Raw genomic sequence first — 23,542 nt, 5'->3', positions numbered from 1 at the left:
TTTTCAAAAATACACAGAATAAATATTTGTCTAATGTTGGAATGTGCCTAGGTTTATAAACATGTCAACAAATAAAGTACAATTTCCTCCCATGACAATTTTGCCCAGCATTTTGCTTGCCATTTGCTCAGATTTGTTTAGTCTTGGGTCTTCATGGATCATGGGTAATGCTTTTAATTTCTTTTCTGGAAGTTAAAATAGGAATCCAGATGAAGGATACACTATTGCATTCTCCAATATTCACAACCAATCAGACTTAACAGAAAATTGGTCCATTTTCACTATAACATTTCCTGAATCAAGAGTTTATCATTCATTTTTTGTTTAGTGCCTCTATGCTCGTGAAATGATCTCCATTTTTCGATTTTGGTTTAAAATCTTTTGACTCCAGATGACTGACTGGACATGTCTTCCTGTTTTCTTGGCAAGTTTTTAATTTTAATTTTGTGATCATGGAACTGCATTGAACACAACTATGAGGATCTCTAAGACGTACTGCTCCATCAATAACATCATAACTTCAATTGGTCTTTTAAAGAATGGATATTAAATGAGACAATCCATAAACAGTTAACTATGTATTGATATTGCAGAATATTTAAATATCAAAAGATAAATGGAGAGAATTGTAGCTCAGAGTTGTCACTTGTTGAGTTGCTGCATGCATCCCTTGATTATATTAGCATCTATCAGACAAAGTTGCTGTAATTTGTTCACAGATCCAGGGGGCCAATGCCTATGGAGCAGTCTGGCTTCAATATCTGGGAATAGTTTGAATCTATTGAGCCTGAGAAAACGTATCGGTCCTTATCCATCTCCTCTTTAGATCCGAGTGGCTTTCAAAACCAACGAACATTCTACCCTTCTATATAAACTAATTGGATCAGTGTTTTTTGCTGGTTTGGTTTCTTTCTCTGATTTACATTCCAGACAGTGGTGATTGGCAAAGAGATGTTGCCTTTGGCCCTCACTGTGTGATGTTCTAAGTACGAGGTATGATCAGTTCAAAAAAGTGGCATATTATGGTTCTTATTTTCTAGAAAGATGTATTTGATGGGTCCTAGAGGGTGGAAGGAAGGAAGGAAGGAAGGAAGGAAGGAAGGAAGGAAGGAAGGAAGGAAGGAAGGAAGGAAGGATTTAAATTTTATACATAAGTGAATTTCTTATTTTAGTATTTGTATATTATCATATTCTTCAATTTATTTGTCCATGTAGTGAAAGAAGTAATGGTAAAGGACAAAGTAAAAATAAATAATTTCAAGTGACCATTATTTCTTTACTACAAAGAAACTGATTCAAGTTATGTTTTTGTATTTGATAAAAGGAGCAACATTTGTAGCAGCAATCAAATTTCACAATTAATGAGGAAGGAGTCCTGTGACTGGTAGATTATTATTTTTTTCATTTCCCATATACGATTGATAAAGAGATTTGTTGCAGGGCTGTAAAATATCAATGGTGGATAAATGGTGGTGGCTCATGTCACTCATCAAGCCAGACAAAAAATAAATGGTTCACACCATGTGACTTTGAGGATATTGAGTAACAAATCATTTAAAATGAGTGAAAAGAGCCAAACTATATTTTTACTTTGCAATAAAAGCAGTATTGAAAAATATGGTCCTCCTAGAACTTAGAATATTATATTTTGAGATGGATTCACTTTGTAAATATGGCTCAAAAAATTGTTTCCAATGGTATTCCTTTTGCATATTCACTTGACATTACACACTGTTCCCATCCCAAAGGACTCTGCACAGCTCACATGCCTGCTTCCATCAGAAAGTTTAAAAAGAAATGTCATGATTTAATTATATTGTTGTTGTTAGTTGCGAAGTCATGTCCGACCCATCGCAACCCCATGGACAATGTTCCTCCAGTCCTTTTAATTACATTACAAATACAATAATCAAAGTGCTTAAAGACCTATCAAAAAGATAAATAAAGGTGGGTGGGATTCTATAACATTACGGGTCAATTTCTTTTTAGCTCTTTGGAAAAAAAAATCATGCTTTAATGTACACCCTAACAGGTCAAAGTCAGATAGTTGTATTGTTCCAGACAATTTAAAGTTTAAAGCTACAGAACTCTTTTAATCCTAGACCATACATATCATTATTCTACTTTCTCCATAGTCTCCAAGGAACGTCACCAAACATTCACTGATTTCCCCTATAATTACCCAAAGAATCTTACTAATGTGGTTTTTCTCTCAACTCTTTCAGGAATTCTCAGGCACAGCACCAAAGAATAGCTCAAGATTGAAAGGGTCTGTTAATTGTCGGATCAGAATGTTAGAGACGTAACAATCTTTTTTGTTAGAAAGAACATTTATCCTAATAAGTGAGAGTTTTTCCCCTTATGTTTCATTCTTACAGATCGAACTGGTTCTTATGTAATGAGAAGTGTTTTCTTGAAGAAGATGGAATTTTCCATGGTAGTGATGGCAATGTTGTCACTGTTACTGTCAGGAGCTACATGCCTTATTAAAACATGTTCTGTGGGGAAACTTCCCTTTATTAAGCACAAGTATTTTCTGCCAGGAGATTTCATAATGGCTGGGATACTGTCTCAGTTCTACATGGTATCAGATCCAGTTGGTTTCACAAGGCACCCATCTGAAGAACTGGTCGATGAGCTCATGTAAAGACTTTCTCTTCTTAACTATAGCATATCTTAAACCATATATCTTTCTCTAATAGGTTGCCCTGGCAAATAAATACACAAACACACTTATGACAACTCTCCCACTGGTATTTTTATTCAAATTCCATATTGAGATTTTCTTGTTTTCTTACTGTTAAATGAATCATTAATGATGTACTAGCAAGGTACTGTACTATTTGTAGCTAAATCTATGTTAATCATTTAATTCTTTCACTTAATATTAGGGAACAGTTATATGCTTTGAATTATTTTCCAAACAGCTGTTGAGCACAGACTTAGAGTATCTCTGACTTAATGAAACATCAGTGACTTTTACTGGGATAAGATCTATCATCTAAAAATATCTAAAATATCTAAGATCTAAAAATAATATATAACATTTGTACTCAGGTTTACTCCAAACACATTTTTCATGCCTATATCCACCATAAAACATATGCAAGAAGAAGATAAAAATTTAAGGCTAAATATATATATAAAAATTACATATGGGTTTTAATACGATCATTTTTCTTCAAGCAATTTATCTGTTTCTAGTAAAAATTATTTATGATGAATTAAAAGAATCATAACCTCCTGCCTACATCCACATAACATATCTTTCATTGCAGATTTTTCCTGCAGAACTACCAACACATCCTGGCCTTGGTTTTTGCTGTAAAGGAGATAAATGAGAATAAGCCTATATTATCCAACATGAGCTTGGGTATTGACATCTCTAACAGTTATTACATGGCGGGATTGACTTACTTGGCTTCCATGGAGCTTCTCTCAACACGTGGCAGATTCATCCCCAACTATAAGTGTGATGCCAAGGACTGGGCAGTATCTGTTATTGCAGGACCTAACTCTTACATCTGTCCCTTAGTGGCAAACATCTTGAATGTCTACAAGATGCCCCAGGTGAGATTTTTTTTTCTTGGACTAAGTATACACTGTAAGAATAACCTTGAAAGGTGGGAGGAAGAACTGCAGTTCTATTTTTAAAAAAGTTTAATAAAAGAAATTTGAGACTAAACCAGAAGTGTTCTTTGAGAAAGCATCTCAGGATTGACACCCACTCCTCCCCAATTCTCTGGAAAGTTAAGGCAGTGGAAGGGAAAGTGTTTTACTACTTGAAAGGTTAATGTCATCCCTTCCAGATTGTCCAGGGTAGCAAACCAAAATCACACATATTAATAATTCTTTTATTGTAAGGTTACAATAACAGAGTCTTGCAAGTCTTAAACTACCTCCCATTTGTTTCTTTTACAAAGTGATGTTTACAAAAAAAATAAACCAACTTTTCTTTTTATTACTTTTTTGTGATTTGGGAATAAAGTGGCAATCCATACAATGATGAACAACATATCATGTGTTTGCAGAAGAGATAGATAATTTTAGGTACTTTACTGGATTTATTCTTCAGTCTGAATCTATGATGAATGTCAGCTCTGGAGATTGTCTAGACTAGAAAACAAAATCATGAATACTAATAGTTATGTTATTGTAAGTTACAATAATCTTGCAACCCTGAATGAACTCACCTTTTTGTTACTTTTATAAAGCCATATTTAGAAAACAAGAAATAATAATTTCTTTCCTTGAATATTGTATTTTGTGGTGTGGAATTAAAATGGCAGTCCAAACTATGTGTTTGCAGATGAGATGGATATTTTTTCATACTTGCTTTATTCCTCAAACTGAATCATCTGAACAATTAATATACAATGATTCTTTGACATATTTACAAATATACCGAAGAGAAATGTCAATATACTGTATTGTCATGCATCCATTTTCCTACCTTGATTTAGTAAAAATATTAACAATTCATGGACCTGATTGAGTAATAGTTATCTCGCCCCTCACAACCTCCCTCCTTCCAGCCTATAAATGTTATTCATGGTAATTCAAATAATTTAAAAAAGCAATGGATGGAAAGTAATCAAGGAGATTTATAAATCTAGAAAGAGTGCAGCGAATAATTAGGGAACTGGAGGTTAAGACATACAAAGAATGGTTGCAGGAATTGGGTATCTCCAGTTTAATGAAAAGGACTAAGGGTGATTTGATAGCAGTTTTCCAATATCTAAGGGGCTGCCACAATGAAGAAGGGGTCAAACTATTCTCCAAACATATGAAGGCAGGACGAGAAGCAATGGATGGAAAGTAATCAAGGAGAGAACCAACCTAGAATGAAGGAGAAATTTCCTGACAGAACAATTAATCAGTGGAATGACTTGTTTCCAGAAATTGTGGGTGCTCCATTCCTGGAATATTTTAAGAAGAGACTGGATAGTCACGTGTCTAGAACGGATGGGCTTCCAGTCCAAGCAGGGGGTTGGACTAGAAAACCTCCAAGGTCCCTTACAACCGTGTTATTCTGTTATCTTATTAAGGTTCAGGAATTACTGAATCAATAGATTGTCAAATCTATGGCATTCAAATATTAAATTAAAGGAAAAACTGGTTTCTTTCTAGGTTACATTTTTCTTGAAGTTGGTGAGGAACACAATCTGTATCATAGACTCTAATACCCAACTATTTTAAATCATTTTTCCCTAGCTTCTATATGGATCTGCTCCAATGAATGATAATAATGAACACACAGTTTTCTTTCATCGTTTTTTTCCAAATGAGGAGCTTCAGACTAAGGGGATTCTTCAGCTGCTGTTGCATTTAAAGTGGGTATGGATAGGGCTGCTTTCCCAATCTGATGAGAGTGGAGAGAGATTTGTACGGAATGCCCTTACACTGTTTGTCCAGAAAGGTATTTGCTTTGACTTCATGCAAGAGTTGCCCAAAGGCATTTATTCTAATCACATTGAATATGTATTTAAAGATTATGTTACCATTTACAAGGTTGTCATGAACAGCACTGCCAATGTTGTGATCCTCTACTGTGGAAACCACATAATTGCCATCTTCAGAATGTTTCCCTATTTTTCAGAATATGAGGATATACCAGTAAAGAGAAAAGATAAAGTCTGGATCATGCCAGCCCAGATGGAGTTCACATCAATCCCTTTTCAAAAAATACTCCCTTTCGACTTTATTCATGGTGCCATATCTTTTGCGGTTTCTTCCAAGGAGGTGACTGGGTTCAAACCATTCTTGCAGATGAGAAGCCCTTCTTTAGAAGAAGGAGATCATTTAACAAGATTGTTCTGGGAGCAGGCATTTGAATGTTTTTACCTTAAAGATAAGTTAGATGAGGATGCTGGAGTGCTGTGCACTGGAGAGGAGAAGTTGGAGACTCTTCCTAATTCTGTCTTTGAGACCACCATGACTGGGCAGAGTTACAGCGTTTATAATGCAATCTATGCTGTGGCACATGCCTTGAAAGCCATGTTTTCATCCAAATACAAACACAGAGCAAGGGCAGACCACGGAAGGCTGATGATTATCAAGGAAGAAAGATGGCAGGTAATAATAAATGAAATCACAATGACAGATTGATCAAGCAATCAGTTTGTAAAATAAAACAAAATAAAATAAAATTGTAAGAATAAAATCTTCTCTGATGCCATCAGGTGATTTTATGATTGCAAAACATGTACATTTCAGGTTCAGTATCCACATAGTTTACACAAATTCATGTTTCATGTTTCCTGACAACAGTGTGTAGGAACTATGTAAAAAGGATCCAATTCAAAAAATCTAATTAAAGCCCAGCTTCATAATTCAGTTTAAAATTTTGTCAAACCATTTTACCTGGAGATAATATGCTTATTAATATTATGGTTCACTTGCACAGTAATATTAGGAATTTCTAAATGATAGTTGTGTACAATTGGTTTGGTATACAACTGGTATTTATTTCTCCAGATCAATTGCATTTATTTATTGAATTTATATGGCTGCCCATCTCATACATATAACACTGGACACCGTGCACAGTTAAAACACAAAGCTAAAGAATCAATATAATTCAAACACAAACATTTGTGTTTGATTTGCTTCCATTTAGCTCCATCCTTACCTGAGAAAAGTCTTATTTAACAACAGTGTTGGGGAAACAGTTTTCTTTAATGAAAAGGGGGAATTGGGAACTGGATTTGATATCATCAACTGGATCGCATTCCCAAACAAAACATTTCTTAAAGTCAAAGTTGGAAAGGTAGACCGATTGACTTCTCCAGAAGAGTCTTTCATGATTTCTGAAGAAAACATCATCTGGCCAACCATGTTCAACCAGGTATTTCCTACTCATGTTTCAGGTTGTCTCAAATCCTCCCATATTCAAAAATCACTTTTATCATTTAAGTGACTCATTAGTAATAAAATTAAGGCAATAAAATATGATGAAAAATGAAAGAGCAGAGATCAGATTCCATTATTAAACTTGTCTTTCAGAAATCTATGGGCATTCCTGAATGTACACAATTACCAGCTGTCATTTTCAGGTTGTCCTACATAGGGAACCATCTTTGAATTATAAAAGCTGAAAATCAATTAATAATAAACAAGCGCCATGCTGAGATACTGTACTAGTTGAAATATCTTATTCCTGTCCATTGCTACCTTATAATTTGATTATATTCCAACGGAATATTGTCTAAGACATATTTTAAAATCCCAACTATTTTCTTTAGTTTTCTAAATTTAACTTGCAAATTTATCACCATTAAAACATGGTCTATTTCATAATTTCTACAAGACTGACTAGATGCAACTGGAACTCTGTATCCCATGAGTAAATTCTCTGCAGTATTTATTTTCAGGACCTATTTGGCAGAAAGGACTGGACTCAATGAAAATGCAGATAATTCCAAAGTTTAATTTCACCTACAAAGTGTGGGATAAATTACCAATGAGATTCAACTCAAAGGTCCTTTTCAAAGGCAACTGGACTTTTTTTTCTTGAAAATGTTTTGCTTCTGATCCAAGAAGCTTCTTCACTTCTCAAGGAATTGAATGTTTCTCAAACATTTTCAAGGAAAAAACCACAAAAGTTGGTTGACTTTTGAAAAGCATCTTTGGGACAACCATGACCTGGATGATTGAGAATCCTCATAGATATTTACCGATCAGATTTACCAAAATGGAATTTGAGGGGAATCCAGTTTGAACAATTAAGGAAACCTCTAAGGTCCCATGGAAATACATGGGAAATGCATAGGATACATAGGAAATACATAGGAATACATAGGAAATACATAGGGAATACATGATTCCATGAGGACATATAGACAATGTCACATTATTATGGTGGCATTCATTAAATGTGCCTATCTAATAATACGTTGAATTGAATCCTATATATAGAATTTCTCCAAAAGCTATGCAGATTTGTCAGAATATCATATACAGAGTGAAATGTGAGTGTATAAAGTACAACTATTGAACTCTCTCCTGATTTCATTTCTGAATAGGCATTACCACTTTCTGTATGCAATGAAAATTGTTATCCAGGCTACCTGAAGAAAAAAATAGATGAGAAGCCCTTTTGCTGCTATGATTGTCTTCCTTGTGCAAAGAAGAAAATTTCAAACAGATCAGGTAAGATGTGCTTAATGAGAAGACTTATTAATTGTCACCAGCAATATTGTATACCTATCTGTGTTTACTCTGCATGGTATTGTTCTCAAATGTAATCAATTATTCAGAATTTGGAGTATTGGCCTCATTGAAGCAAGATAGCCCCAGTATTAGATGAGATACACTTGAATATTACTATCTCAGGTTGGTAGTTGAGCTGTTAGTTTGATCTCCAAGCTTGGCGATTTGGCTGCAAATGTTTCATCTCCATTCAGGGAAACATCTTCAATGCGCTTTGAATTGTGCTCATGTGTCAGAGCACTGACCTTTAAATTGGTGTGGGTGTTATTTGTTCAGATGTTTCTGAGTCATGGAGAGGATTTGGGCTCTTTGACTGATAGGTTTGTTTTTATGAATTGAATATGATGCTATTTTAATATAAAGAAGCAAGAAAATGAGCTTGTCCTTGCTGGAGAGAAGCAAGCACATAAATAGATATGAAACATAAATATTGGTCCTTCTGCTGGTCTGATAATGAACTACAATCTTCATGGATGTTTCACCCTTACAAATAACTGAAATTCTTACTAAAACATTTGTCACCTGAGCATGAAGAATATTCAAAATGAAAAAGCTTTTGAATTAAGAGAAATTTCTCCAAAAATAAGGATATCTCTTTTTAAAGGTAGAGAAGTCACTTATAAAGAAGAAAAGTGATAAATTTTGACTCATTTTCCATAAAATACATCAGTCATTAAGTAAAATGTCCAACCAGATGAGCTCAAAAAGAGGTATCACACAATTTCTCTGGAAAATAACCTAGGAAACTCTGACCTATTATAAAATTTTCTGTTGCACGATCCTTGCATCTTCCAACATGACACTGAGATTGATACAAACAACACTCTTGGTGTCTATTTATCCAAACATATACAGGGTACTTTTCTGCATGTGGATGGACCCATTCTTAATTTTTAATACTGTAATGCAAGTAAAATGGACATAATTAACTAAAAATAAATGGAGTTGCTTTCATAGCTTCTATGGGCCACAATGTTTTCTTTGAGCAGTCCTTGGTGCTCTCTCAGCTTGGTGATTTTCTTGCAGATATTTCATTACCAAACTAAGTAACATCATCAGTTCAACAGTAATGATGTTGACTAGCACTGATGATGTTACCAAGTTTGATTATGAAATGTCTGCAAGAAAACAACGGATCTCAGATAGCACCAAAGTTTCCTCATTTCAACTCTGAGTTATAAATAACTTCCTTATTATGACTGTAATCCCATAATTCGCAGTAGAGGCAGGGCAACTAGATGGAACTGAGCATTTACTGGCTGGATGCCTTTCCTGACACCAGGTGGAGTTGGCAGCAGATATTTTTTCTTTACACTCTAAGAGAAACATCTGCCGCTATTGAATTGTCAACCACCCAAGTGGGAGGTGAGCATCTTAAGCACTAGGCCATGATTCAGCTCTGAAATTCTGATCAATAAACAGTCCTTTAATGTTTTCTTTTGCAGATGCAGTTGACTGTTTCCAATGTCCAGAAGATCAATATCCAAATGAAGCTCACAATCTTTGCATCGAAAAACATATAACTTTCTTGTCTTATGAAGAACCTTTGGGAATCACTTTGGCCACTGTAGCTGTCTTCTTTTTTATAACTTCAGCCTTGGTGCTGAGGATCTTCATTAAAGAGTGGGAAACCCCCATAGTCAAAGCCAACAACAGGAATCTCACCTATACTCTTCTCATTGCTCTCCAGCTCTCTTTCCTCTGCAGTTTTCTTTTCATTGGACAACCTGGTCAAGTCAAATGTCTCATGCGACAAACTGCATTTGGCATCATCTTCTCTGTAGCCATTTCTTGCATTTTGGGTAAAACAACCATAGTGGTTCTTGCTTTCATGGCCACCAAACCAGGATCCCAAATAAAGAAATGGGTGGGGAAAAGGCTGGCCAACTCCATTGTCCTTTCTTGCTCTCTGATACAAGTCACAATTTGTGTTGCATGGCTGGCAATTTCTCCCCCATTTCCAGATTCAGACACGCACTCCATGGCTGAAGAAATTGTACTAGAATGTAACGAAGGATCAGCCATCATGTTTTATACTGTTCTGGGCTTTATGGGGTTCTTAACTGCTATCAGTTTCACGGTAGCCTTCCTAGCTAGGAAGTTACCTGATAGCTTCAATGAAGCCAAATTCATTACCTTCAGCATGCTGGTGTTTTGCAGCGTTTGGGTAACATTTGTTCCTACCTATCTGAGCACCAAGGGAAAGTACATGGTGGTGGTGGAGATCTTCTCCATTCTGGCTTCAGCAATGGGGTTGCTTGGCTGTATCTTTTTCCCAAAATGCTATATTATTCTTCTGAGACCTGATTTAAACAGAAAGGACAAACTTATTAAAAAACACTGAATTATGTTTCCGAACCTTATTCTGTAAACTCTCCTCACTGTTGTGTTTCCTTTTTCTGCTAGTCTTTGCAGTTTGGGAAAACTGAGACAGATGCACAAATGCACAAAATAAATATTTGTTTAATGTTGGAATGTGCCTAGTTTATAACCATATCAAGAAATAAAGTACAATATCTTCCCGTGGCAATTTTGCCCAGCATTTTGCTTGCCATTTGCTCAGATTTGTTGTAGTCTTGGATCTTCATGGATCATGGGTAATGCTTTGAAGGAAGCTTAAGTATAAGATGATAGTTATCAAAATCCAATTCAGAGCTCTTAAGAAGCTAAGTCCTTATTGGATTTTGATAGTAGTTTCCAACTTTCTTTTGCAGGGGAGGTTATTGAGTAAATAGTGTAGATTCACTGTCAGACCAGACTAGGTGCATGGATGCATGGATGTTAAAGGCAAAGTTCATCCATTGGACATGCTCATAGATGAACTTTGCTTTTATGGAAGTAATCCTCTCCACCTTGTATTTCTGGACCCTCAGTAATATAACTAATAGGATAGATATTTCAGAGACATTAAGCATAAGGCAATGATGTTGCATTTAACTTCTTATTACCATCCTTTGATTTTTGATTTTTTTTATTTTATTTTCTGGACCTAAAAATAGGAATCCAGATGAAGGATAAGGTATTGCGTTCTCCAATATTCACAACAAATCAGACTTAACAGAAAATTGGTCCATTTTCACTATAACATTTCCTGAATCAAGAATTTATCATTAATTTTTTGTATACTGCCTCTATGTTCATGAAACAATCTCCATTTTTTGATGTTGGTTGAAAATCGATTGACTCCAGATGACTGCCTGGACATGTCTTCCTGTTTTCTTGGCAAGTTTTTAATTTTAATTTTGTGATCATGGAACTGCAATGAGCACAACTATGAGGATCTCTAAGAAGTACTACTCCTTCAATTAACATCATAACTTCAATTGGTCTTTTAAAGAGTGGATATTAAATAAGACCATCCATAAACAATTAAATATGTATTGATATTGCAGAATCAGGGGCTGCCATAAAGAAGAGGAAATTAAGCTATTTTCCAAAGCACCTGAAGGCAGGACAAGAAGCAACGGGTGGAAACTAATCAAGGAGAGAAGCAACCTAGAACTAAGGAGAAACTTCCTGACAGTGAGAACAATCAATCAGTGGAACAGCCTGCCTCCGGAAGCAGTAAATGCTCCAACACTGGAAGTTTTTAAGAAGAGACTGGACAGCCGCTTGTCCGAAATGGTGTAGGGTTTCCTGCCCGAGCAGGGGGTTGGACTCGATGACCTCCAAGGTCCCTTCCAACTTTACTACTATTATTATTATTATTAAGCATCTCTTAATTATATTAGCATCTATCAGACAAAATTGCTGTAATTTGTTCACTGATCCAAGGGGGCAATGCCTGTGGAGCAGTCTGGCTTCAATATCTGGGAATAGTTTGAATCTATTGAGCTTGAGAAAATGGATCGGTCCTTATCCATCTCCTCTTTAGATATGAGTGGCTTTCAAAACCAACAAACATTCTACCCTTCTATATAAACTCAGAGGATCAGTGTGGGTAGCACTGTTTTTTGCTGGTTTGGTTTCTTTCTCTGATTTACATTCCAGACACTGGTGATTGGCAAACAGATGTGCCTTTGGCCCTCACTGTGTGATGGTCTCAGTACGAGGTATCATCATTCAAAAAAGTGGCATACTATGGGTCTTATTTGCTAGGAAGATGTATTTGATGGGTCCTAGAGGAAGGAAGGAAGGAAGGAAGGAAGGAAGGAAGGAAGGAAGGAAGGAAGGAAGGAAGGAAGGAAGGAAGGATTTAAATTTTATAATTTTCTTATTTTAGTATTTGTATATTATGTTATTCTTCAATTTATTTGTCCATGTAGTCAAACATGTACTGGTAAAAACAAAGTAAAAATAAATAATTTCAAGTGACCATTATTTCTTTACTACAAAGAAACTGATTCAGGTTATGTTTTTGTATATGATAAAAGGAGCAACATTTGTAGCAACAATCAAATTTCACAATTAATGAGGAAGGAGTCCTGTGACTGGTAGATTATTATTATTTTTCATTTCCCATATAAGATTGATAAAGAAATTTGTTGCAGGGCTATAAAATATCAATGGTGGATAAATTGATTGGTGGTGGCTCATGTCACTCATCAAGCCAGAAAAAAAAATATGGTTCATACTGTGTGACTTTGAGGATATGGAGTAAAAAAATCATTTAAAATGAGTGAAAAGAGCCAAGCTATATTTTTACTTTGCAATAAAAACAGTATAGAAAAATATGGTCCTCCTAGAAATTAGAACATTCTATTTTGAGATTGATTTACTTTGTAAATGTGGCTCAAATAAAAAGTTGTTTCCAATGGTATTCCTTTATTATTTGCATATTCACTTGGTATTACACACTATTCCCATCCCAAAGGACTCTGCACAGCTCATAGGCCTGCTTCCATTAGAAAGCTTAAAAAGAAATGTCATGGTTTAATTATATTGTTGTTATTAGTTGCAAAGTCATATCCGACCCATTGCGGCCCCATGGACAAGGTTCCCCCAGGCCTTAAAATTACATTACAAATACAATAATCAAAGTGCTTAAAGACCTATCAAAAAGATAAATAAAGGTGGGCGGGATTCTATAACATTACGGGTCAATTTCTTTTTAGCTCTTTGGAAAAAAAATCATGCTTTAATGTACGCCCTAACAGGTCAAAGTCAGATAGTTGTATTGTTCCAGAGAATTTAAAGTTTAAAGCTACAGAACTCTTTTTTTCCTAGACCATACATATCATTATTCTACTTTCTCCACAGTCTCCAAGGAGCGTCACCAAACATTCACTGATTTCCCCTATAATTACCCAAAGAATCTTACTAATGTGGTTTTTTTCTCTCAACTCTTTCAGGAATTCTCAGGCACAGCACCAAAGGATAGCTCAAGATTGAAAGGGTTTGTTAATTGTGGGATCAGAATGTTAGAGACGTAACAACCTTTTTTCTTAGAAAGAACATTTATCCTAATAAGTGAGAGTTTTTCCCCTTATGTTTCATTCTTACAGATCGAACTGGTTCTTATGTAATGAGAAGTGTTTTCTTGAAGAAGATGGAATTTTCCATGGTAGTGATGGCAATGTTGTCACTGTTACTGTCAGGAGCTACATGCCTTATTAAAACGTGTTCTGTGGGGAAACTTCCCTTTATTAAGCACAAGTATTTTCTGCCAGGAGATTTCATAATGGCCGGGATACTCTCTCAGTTCTACATGGTATCGGATCCAGTTGGTTTCACAAGGCACCCATCTGAAGAATTGGTTGATGAGCTCATGTAAAGACTTTCTCTTCTTAACTATAGCATATCTTAAACCATATATCTTTCTCTAATAGGTTGCCCTGGCAAATAAATACACAAACACACTTATGACAACTCTCCCACTGGTATTTTTATTCAAATTCCATATTGAGATTTTCTTGTTTTCTTATTGTTAAATGAATCATTAATGATGTACTATCAAGGTACTGTACTATTTGTAGCTAAATCTATGTTAATCATTTAATTCTTTCACTTAATATTAGGGAACAGTTACATGCTTTGAATTATTTTCCAAACAGCTGTTGAGCACAGACTTAGAGCATCTCTGACTTAATGAAACATCAGTGACTTTTACTGGGATAAGATCTATCATCTAAAAATATCTAAAATATCTAAGATCTAAAAATAATATATAACATTTGTCCTCAGGTTTACTCCAAACACATTTTTCATGCCTATATCCACCATAAAACATATCCAAGAAGAAGATAAAAATATAAGGCTAAATATATATATAAGAATTACATATGGGTTTTAATATGATCATTTTTCTTCAAGCAATTTATCTGTTTCTAGTAAAAATTGTTTACGATGAATTAAAAGAATCATAACCTCCTGCCTACATCCACATAACATATCTTTCATTGCAGATTTTTCCTGCAGAACTACCAACACATCCTGGCCTTGGTTTTTGCTGTAAAGGAGATAAATGAGAATAAGCCTATATTATCCAACATGAGCTTGGGTATTGACATCTCTAACAGTTATTACATGGCGGGATTGACTTACTTGGCTTCCATGGAGCTTCTCTCAACACGTGGCAGATTCATCCCCAACTATAAGTGTGATGCCAAGGATTGGGCAGTATCTGTTATTGTAGGACCTAACTCTTACATCTGTCCCTTAGTGGCAAACATCTTGAATGTCTACAAGATGCCCCAGGTGAGATTTTTTTTTCTTGGACTAAGTATACACTGTAAGAATAACCTTGAAAGGTGGGAGGAAGAACTGCAGTTCTATTTTTAAAAAAGTTTAATAAAAGAAATTTGAGACTAAACCAGAAGTGTTCTTTCAGAAAGCATCTCAGGATTGATACCCACTCCTCCCCAATTCTCTGGAAAGTTAAGGCAGTGGAAGGGAAAGTGTTTTACTACTTGAAAGGTTAATGTCATCCCTTCCAGATTGTCCAGGGTAGCAAACCAAAATCAGACATATTAATAATTCTTTTATTGTAAGGTTAATAACAGAGTCTTGCAAGTCTTAAACTACCTCCCATTTGTTTCTTTTACAAAGTGATGTTTACAAAAAAAATAAACCAACTTTTCTTTTTATTACTTTTTTGTGATTTGGGAATAAAGTGGCAATCCATACAATGATGAACAACATATCATGTGTTTGCAGAAGAGATAGATAATTTTAGGTACTTTACTGGATTTATTCTTCAGTCTGAATCTATGATGAATGTCAGCTCTGGAGATTGTCTAGACTAGAAAACAAAATCATGAATACTAATAGTTATGTTATTGTAAGTTACAATAATCTTGCAACCCTGAATGAACTCACCTTTTTATTACTTTTATAAAGCCATATTTAGAAAACAAGAAATAATAATTTCTTTCCTTGAATATTGTATTTTGTGGTGTGGAATTAAAATGGCAGTCCAAACTATGTGTTTGCAGATGAGATGGATATTTTTTCATACTTGCTTTATTCCTCAAACTGAATCATCTGAACAATTAATATACAATGATTCTTTGACATATTTACAAATATACCGAAGAGAAATGTCAATATACTGTATTGTCATGCATCCATTTTCCTACCTTGATTTAGTAAAAATATTAACAATTCATGGACCTGATTGAGTAATAGTTATCTTGATCTTTGTATTGCACACTGGTCTTCCTTCCTTCCTTCCTTCCTTCCTTCCTTCCTTCCTTCCTTCCTTCCTTCCTTCCCTCGCCCCTCACAACCTCCCTCCTTCCAGCCTATAAATGTTATTCATGGTAATTCAAATAATTTAAAAAAGCAATGGATGGAAAGTAATCAAGGAGATTTATAAATCTAGAAAGAGTGCAGCGAATAATTAGGGAACTGGAGGTTAAGACATACAAAGAATGGTTGCAGGAATTGGGTATCTCCAGTTTAATGAAAAGGACTAAGGGTGATTTGATAGCAGTTTTCCAATATCTAAGGGGCTGCCACAATGAAGAAGGGGTCAAACTATTCTCCAAACATATGAAGGCAGGACGAGAAGCAATGGATGGAAAGTAATCAAGGAGAGAACCAACCTAGAATGAAGGAGAAATTTCCTGACAGAACAATTAATCAGTGGAATGACTTGTTTCCAGAAATTGTGGGTGCTCCATTCCTGGAATATTTTAAGAAGAGACTGGATAGTCACGTGTCTAGAACGGATGGGCTTCCAGTCCAAGCAGGGGGTTGGACTAGAAAACCTCCAAGGTCCCTTACAACCGTGTTATTCTGTTATCTTATTAAGGTTCAGGAATTACTGAATCAATAGATTGTCAAATCTATGGCATTCAAATATTAAATTAAAGGAAAAACTGGTTTCTTTCTAGGTTACATTTTTCTTGAAGTTGGTGAGGAACACAATCTGTATCATAGACTCTAATACCCAACTATTTTAAATCATTTTTCCCTAGCTTCTATATGGATCTGCTCCAATGAATGATAATAATGAACACACAGTTTTCTTTCATCGTTTTTTTCCAAATGAGGAGCTTCAGACTAAGGGGATTCTTCAGCTGCTGTTGCATTTAAAGTGGGTATGGATAGGGCTGCTTTCCCAATCTGATGAGAGTGGAGAGAGGTTTGTACGGAATGCCCTTACACTGTTTGTCCAGAAAGGTATTTGCTTTGACTTCATGCAAGAGTTGCCCAAAGGCATTTATTCTAATCACATTGAATATGTATTTAAAGATTATGTTACCATTTACAAGGTTGTCATGAACAGCACTGCCAATGTTGTGATCCTCTACTGTGGAAACCACATAATTGCCATCTTCAGAATGTTTCCCTATTTTTCAGAATATGAGGATATACCAGTAAAGAGAAAAGATAAAGTCTGGATCATGCCAGCCCAGATGGAGTTCACATCAATCCCTTTTCAAAAAATACTCCCTTTCGACTTTATTCATGGTGCCATATCTTTTGCGGTTTCTTCCAAGGAGGTGACTGGGTTCAAACCATTCTTGCAGATGAGAAGCCCTTCTTTAGAAGAAGGAGATCATTTAACAAGATTGTTCTGGGAGCAGGCATTTGAATGTTTTTACCTTAAAGATAAGTTAGATGAGGATGCTGGAGTGCTGTGCACTGGAGAGGAGAAGTTGGAGACTCTTCCTAATTCTGTCTTTGAGACCACCATGACTGGGCAGAGTTACAGCGTTTATAATGCAATCTATGCTGTGGCACATGCCTTGAAAGCCATGTTTTCATCCAAATACAAACACAGAGCAAGGGCAGACCACGGAAGGCTGATGATTATCAAGGAAGAAAGATGGCAGGTAATAATAAATGAAATCACAATGACAGATTGATCAAGCAATCAATTTGTAAAATAAAACAAAATAAAATAAAATTGTAAGAATAAAATCTTCTCTGATGCCATCAGGTGGTTTTATGATTGCAAAACATGTACATTTCAGGTTCAGTATCCACATAGTTTACACAAATTCATGTTTCATGTTTCCTGACAACAGTGTGTAGGAACTATGTAAAAAGGATCCAATTCAAAAAATCTAATTAAAGCCCAGCTTCATAATTCAGTTTAAAATTTTGTCAAACCATTTTACCTGGAGATAATATGCTTATTAATATTATGGTTCACTTGCACAGTAATATTAGGAATTTCTAAATGATAGTTGTGTACAATTGGTTTGGTATACAACTGGTATTTATTTCTCCAGATCAATTGCATTTATTTATTGAATTTATATGGCTGCCCATCTCATACATATAACACTGGACACCGTGCACAGTTAAAACACAAAGCTAAAGAATCAATATAATTCAAACACAAACATTTGTGTTTGATTTGCTTCCATTTAGCTCCATCCTTACCTGAGAAAAGTCTTATTTAACAACAGTGTTGGGGAAACAGTTTTCTTTAATGAAAAGGGGGAATTGGGAACTGGATTTGATATCATCAACTGGATCGCATTCCCAAACAAAACATTTCTTAAAGTCAAAGTTGGAAAGGTAGACCGATTGACTTCTCCAGAAGAGTCTTTCATGATTTCTGAAGAAAACATCATCTGGCCAACCATGTTCAACCAGGTATTTCCTACTCATGTTTCAGGTTGTCTCAAATCCTCCCATATTCAAAAATCACTTTTATCATTTAAGTGACTCATTAGTAATAAAATTAAGGCAATAAAATATGATGAAAAATGAAAGAGCAGAGATCAGATTCCATTATTAAACTTGTCTTTCAGAAATCTATGGGCATTCCTGAATGTACACAATTACCAGCTGTCATTTTCAGGTTGTCCTACATAGGGAACCATCTTTGAATTATAAAAGCTGAAAATCAATTAATAATAAACAAGCGCCATGCTGAGATACTGTACTAGTTGAAATATCTTATTCCTGTCCATTGCTACCTTATAATTTGATTATATTCCAACGGAATATTGTCTAAGACATATTTTAAAATCCCAACTATTTTCTTTAGTTTTCTAAATTTAACTTGCAAATTTATCACCATTAAAACATGGTCTATTTCATAATTTCTACAAGACTGACTAGATGCAACTGGAACTCTGTATCCCATGAGTAAATTCTCTGCAGTATTTATTTTCAGGACCTATTTGGCAGAAAGGACTGGACTCAATGAAAATGCAGATAATTCCAAAGTTTAATTTCACCTACAAAGTGTGGGATAAATTACCAATGAGATTCAACTCAAAGGTCCTTTTCAAAGGCAACTGGACTTTTTTTTCTTGAAAATGTTTTGCTTCTGATCCAAGAAGCTTCTTCACTTCTCAAGGAATTGAATGTTTCTCAAACATTTTCAAGGAAAAAACCACAAAAGTTGGTTGACTTTTGAAAAGCATCTTTGGGACAACCATGACCTGGATGATTGAGAATCCTCATAGATATTTACCGATCAGATTTACCAAAATGGAATTTGAGGGGAATCCAGTTTGAACAATTAAGGAAACCTCTAAGGTCCCATGGAAATACATGGGAAATGCATAGGATACATAGGAAATACATAGGAATACATAGGAAATACATAGGGAATACATGATTCCATGAGGACATATAGACAATGTCACATTATTATGGTGGCATTCATTAAATGTGCCTATCTAATAATACGTTGAATTGAATCCTATATATAGAATTTCTCCAAAAGCTATGCAGATTTGTCAGAATATCATATACAGAGTGAAATGTGAGTGTATAAAGTACAACTATTGAACTCTCTCCTGATTTCATTTCTGAATAGGCATTACCACTTTCTGTATGCAATGAAAATTGTTATCCAGGCTACCTGAAGAAAAAAATAGATGAGAAGCCCTTTTGCTGCTATGATTGTCTTCCTTGTGCAAAGGAGAAAATTTCAAACAGATCAGGTAAGATGTGCTTAATGAGAAGACTTATTAATTGTCACCAGCAATATTGTATACCTATCTGTGTTTACTCTGCATGGTATTGTTCTCAAATGTAATCAATTATTCAGAATTTGGAGTATTGGCCTCATTGAAGCAAGATAGCCCCAGTATTAGATGAGATACACTTGAATATTACTATCTCAGGTTGGTAGTTGAGCTGTTAGTTTGATCTCCAAGCTTGGCGATTTGGCTGCAAATGTTTCATCTCCATTCAGGGAAACATCTTCAATGCGCTTTGAATTGTGCTCATGTGTCAGAGCACTGACCTTTAAATTGGTGTGGGTGTTATTTGTTCAGATGTTTCTGAGTCATGGAGAGGATTTGGGCTCTTTGACTGATAGGTTTGTTTTTATGAATTGAATATGATGCTATTTTAATATAAAGAAGCAAGAAAATGAGCTTGTCCTTGCTGGAGAGAAGCAAGCACATAAATAGATATGAAACATAAATATTGGTCCTTCTGCTGGTCTGATAATGAACTACAATCTTCATGGATGTTTCACCCTTACAAATAACTGAAATTCTTACTAAAACATTTGTCACCTGAGCATGAAGAATATTCAAAATGAAAAAGCTTTTGAATTAAGAGAAATTTCTCCAAAAATAAGGATATCTCTTTTTAAAGGTAGAGAAGTCACTTATAAAGAAGAAAAGTGATAAATTTTGACTCATTTTCCATAAAATACATCAGTCATTAAGTAAAATGTCCAACCAGATGAGCTCAAAAAGAGGTATCACACAATTTCTCTGGAAAATAACCTAGGAAACTCTGACCTATTATAAAATTTTCTGTTGCACGATCCTTGCATCTTCCAACATGACACTGAGATTGATACAAACAACACTCTTGGTGTCTATTTATCCAAACATATACAGGGTACTTTTCTGCATGTGGATGGACCCATTCTTAATTTTTAATACTGTAATGCAAGTAAAATGGACATAATTAACTAAAAATAAATGGAGTTGCTTTCATAGCTTCTATGGGCCACAATGTTTTCTTTGAGCAGTCCTTGGTGCTCTCTCAGCTTGGTGATTTTCTTGCAGATATTTCATTACCAAACTAAGTAACATCATCAGTTCAACAGTAATGATGTTGACTAGCACTGATGATGTTACCAAGTTTGATTATGAAATGTCTGCAAGAAAACAACTGATCTCAGATAGCATCAAAGTTTCCTCATTTCAACTCTGAGTTATAAATAACTTCCTTATTATGACTGTAATCCCATAATTCGCAGTAGAGTCAGGGCAACTGCATGCAACTGAGCATTTACTGGCTGGATGCCTTTCCTGACACCAGGTGGAGTTGGCAGCAGATATTTTTTCTTTACACCCTAAGAGAAACATCTGCCGCTATTGAATTGTCAACCACCCAAGTGGGAGGTGAACATCTTAAGCACTAGGCCATGATTCAGCTCTGAAATTCTGATCAATAAACAGTCCTTTAATGTTTTCTTTGGCAGATGCAGTTGACTGTTTCCAATGTCCAAAAGATCAATATCCAAATGAAGCTCACAATCTTTGCATCGAAAAACATATAACTTTCTTGTCTTATGAAGAACCTTTGGGAATCACTTTGGCCACTGTAGCTGTCTTCTTTTTTATAACTTCAGCTTTGGTGCTAAGGATCTTCATTAAAGAGTGGGAAACCCCCATAGTCAAAGCCAACAACAGGAATCTCACCTATACTCTTCTCATTGCTCTCCAGCTCTCTTTCCTCTGCAGTTTTCTTTTCATTGGACAACCTGATCAAGTCAAATGTCTCATGCGACAAACTGCATTTGGCATCATCTTCTCTGTTGCCATTTCTTGCATTTTGGGTAAAACAACCATAGTGGTTCTTGCTTTCATGGCCACCAAACCAGGATCCCAAATAAAGAAATGGGTGGGGAAAAGGCTAGCCAACTCCATTGTCCTTTCTTGCTCTCTGATACAAGTCACAATTTGTGTTGCATGGCTGGCAATTTCTCCCCCATTTCCAGATTCAGACACGCACTCCATGGCTGAAGAAATTGTCCTAGAATGTAACGAAGGATCAGCCATTATGTTTTATACTGTTCTGGGCTTTATGGGGTTCTTAACTGCTATCAGTTTCACGGTAGCCTTCCTAGCTAGGAAGTTACCTGATAGCTTCAATGAAGCCAAATTCATTACCTTCAGCATGCTGGTGTTTTGCACCGTTTGGGTAACATTTGTTCCTACCTATCTGAGCACCAAGGGAAAGTACATGGTGGTGGTGGAGATCTTCTCCATTCTGGCTTCAACAACGGGGTTGCTTGGCTGTATCTTTTTCCCAAAATGCTATATTATTCTTCTGAGACCTAATTTAAACAGAAAGGACAAACTTATTAAAAAACACTGAATTATGTTTCCAAACCTTATACTGTAAATTCTCCTCACTGTAGTGTTTCCTTTTTCTGCTAGTCTTTGCAGTTTGGGAAAACTGAGACAGATGCACAAATGCACAAAATAAATATTTGTGTAATGTTGGAATGTGCCTAGGTTTATAACCATGTGAAGAAATAAAGTACAATTTCTTCCCATGGCAATTTTGCCAAGCATTTTGCTTGCCATTTGCTCAGATTTGTTGTAGTCTTGGGTCTTCATGGATCATGGGTAATGCTTTGAAGGACGCTTAAATATGGGAAAGGGATGGGAAAGGCAAAGTTCATCCATTGGACATGCTCATAGATGAACTTTGGTTTTATAGAAGTAATCCTCTCCACCTAGTCTTTTTGTGCCCTCAGTAATGCTTAATATAACTAATGAGAGTGGATATTAAATGAGACAATCCATAAACAATTAAATATGTATTGGTATTGCAGAATATTTAAATATCAAGAGATAAATGGAGACAATTGTAGCTCAGGCTTGTCACTTGTTGAGTTGCTACATGCATCCCTTGATTATATTAGCATCTATCAGACAAAGTTGCTGTAATTTGTTCACAGATACCTATGGAGCAGTCTGTCTTTGATATGTGGGAATAGTTTGAATCTATTGAGCCTGAGAAAATGGATCGGTCCCTATCCATCTCCTCTTTAGATCCGAGTGGTTTTCAAAACCAACAAACATTCTACCCTTCTATATAAACTCAGAGGATCAGTGTGGGTAGCACTGTTTTTTGCTGGTTTGGTTTCTTTCTCTGATTTACATTCCAGACAGTGGTGATTGGCAAAGAGATGTTGCCTTTGGTCCTCACTGTGTGATGGTCTCAGTACGAGGTATCATCATTCAAAAAAGTGGCATACTATGGCTCTTATTTTCTAGAAAGATGTATTTGATGGGTCCTAGAGGAAGGAAGGAAGGAAGGAAGGAAGGAAGGAAGGAAGGAAGGAAGGAAGGAAGGAAGGATTTAAATTTAATAAATAAGTAAATTTCTTATTTTAGTATTTGTATATATCATATTCTTCAATTTATTTGTCCATGTAGTGAAAGAAGTAATGGTAAAGGACAAATAAAAATAAATAATTTCAAGTGACCATTATTTCTTTACTACAAAGAAACTGATTCAGGTTATGTTTTTGTATATGATAAAAGGAGCAACATTTGTAGCAGCAATCAAATTTCACAATTAATGAGGAAGGAGTCCTGTGACTGGTAGATTATTATTTTTTTCATTTCCCGTATAAGATTGATAAAGAGATTTGTTGCAGGGCTGTAAAATATCAATGGTGGATAAATGGTGGTGGCTCATGTCACTCATCAAGCCAGACAAAAAATAAATGGTTCACACCATGTGACTTTGAGGATATGGAGTAAAAAATCATTTAAAATGAGTGAAAAGAGCCAAACTATATTTTTATTTTGCAATAAAAACAGTACTGAAAAAATTTTTTCCAATGGTATTCATTTATTATTTGCATATTCAGTTGACATTACACACTGTTCCCATCCCAAAGGACTCTGCACAGCTCACATGCCTGCTTCCATTAGAAAGCATAAAAAGAAATGTCATGATTTAATTACATTGTTGTTGTTAGTTGCGAAGT

The 23,542-nt window shown here is 35.4% G+C and overlaps 2 protein-coding genes across 2 annotated transcripts; both read left to right on the top strand.

Moving 5' to 3' along the window:
• Window positions 1–160: 160 nt before the first annotated feature.
• LOC120318901 (vomeronasal type-2 receptor 26-like) lies at window positions 161–10,555 on the top strand. The gene is made up of 7 exons (XM_039367051.1): window positions 161–164; window positions 2,379–2,643; window positions 3,393–3,570; window positions 5,215–6,075; window positions 6,620–6,847; window positions 8,025–8,151; window positions 9,657–10,555. Exons 1-7 carry the CDS (start codon window positions 161–163, stop codon window positions 10,553–10,555), a joined length of 2,562 nt encoding a protein of 853 aa, XP_039222985.1.
• Window positions 10,556–10,804: 249 nt separating this feature from the next.
• Window positions 10,805–21,912, top strand: LOC120318900 (vomeronasal type-2 receptor 26-like). Its single transcript, XM_039367050.1, has 7 exons — window positions 10,805–10,808; window positions 13,656–13,920; window positions 14,670–14,847; window positions 16,572–17,432; window positions 17,977–18,204; window positions 19,382–19,508; window positions 21,014–21,912. The coding sequence occupies exons 1-7, from the start codon at window positions 10,805–10,807 to the stop codon at window positions 21,910–21,912; spliced, it is 2,562 nt and encodes an 853-aa protein (XP_039222984.1).
• Window positions 21,913–23,542: the final 1,630 nt, after the last annotated feature.

Source organism: Crotalus tigris, unplaced genomic scaffold, assembly GCF_016545835.1.
Source record: "Crotalus tigris isolate CLP2741 ecotype Arizona unplaced genomic scaffold, ASM1654583v1 scf7180000020524.2783371122:307494, whole genome shotgun sequence".
NCBI classification, from domain to species: Eukaryota; Metazoa; Chordata; class Lepidosauria; order Squamata; family Viperidae; genus Crotalus; species Crotalus tigris.
The sequence above is the reverse complement of the archived record's forward strand: the minus strand, read 5'-3'. Positions and strand labels throughout refer to the sequence as shown.

What these genes read in the sequence shown, in the direction of transcription:
- LOC120318901 (XM_039367051.1), top strand. An exon ending in ATGTCTACAAGATGCCCCAG is followed by an intron (nt 3,571 to 5,214) that starts GTGAGATTTTTT and finishes ATTTTTCCCTAG; the next exon opens with CTTCTATATGGATCTGCTCC. An exon ending in GGCCAACCATGTTCAACCAG is followed by an intron (nt 6,848 to 8,024) that starts GTATTTCCTACT and finishes ATTTCTGAATAG; the next exon opens with GCATTACCACTTTCTGTATG.
- LOC120318900 (XM_039367050.1), top strand. An exon ending in GAATTGGTTGATGAGCTCAT is followed by an intron (nt 13,921 to 14,669) that starts GTAAAGACTTTC and finishes CATCTCTAACAG; the next exon opens with TTATTACATGGCGGGATTGA. An exon ending in GGCCAACCATGTTCAACCAG is followed by an intron (nt 18,205 to 19,381) that starts GTATTTCCTACT and finishes ATTTCTGAATAG; the next exon opens with GCATTACCACTTTCTGTATG.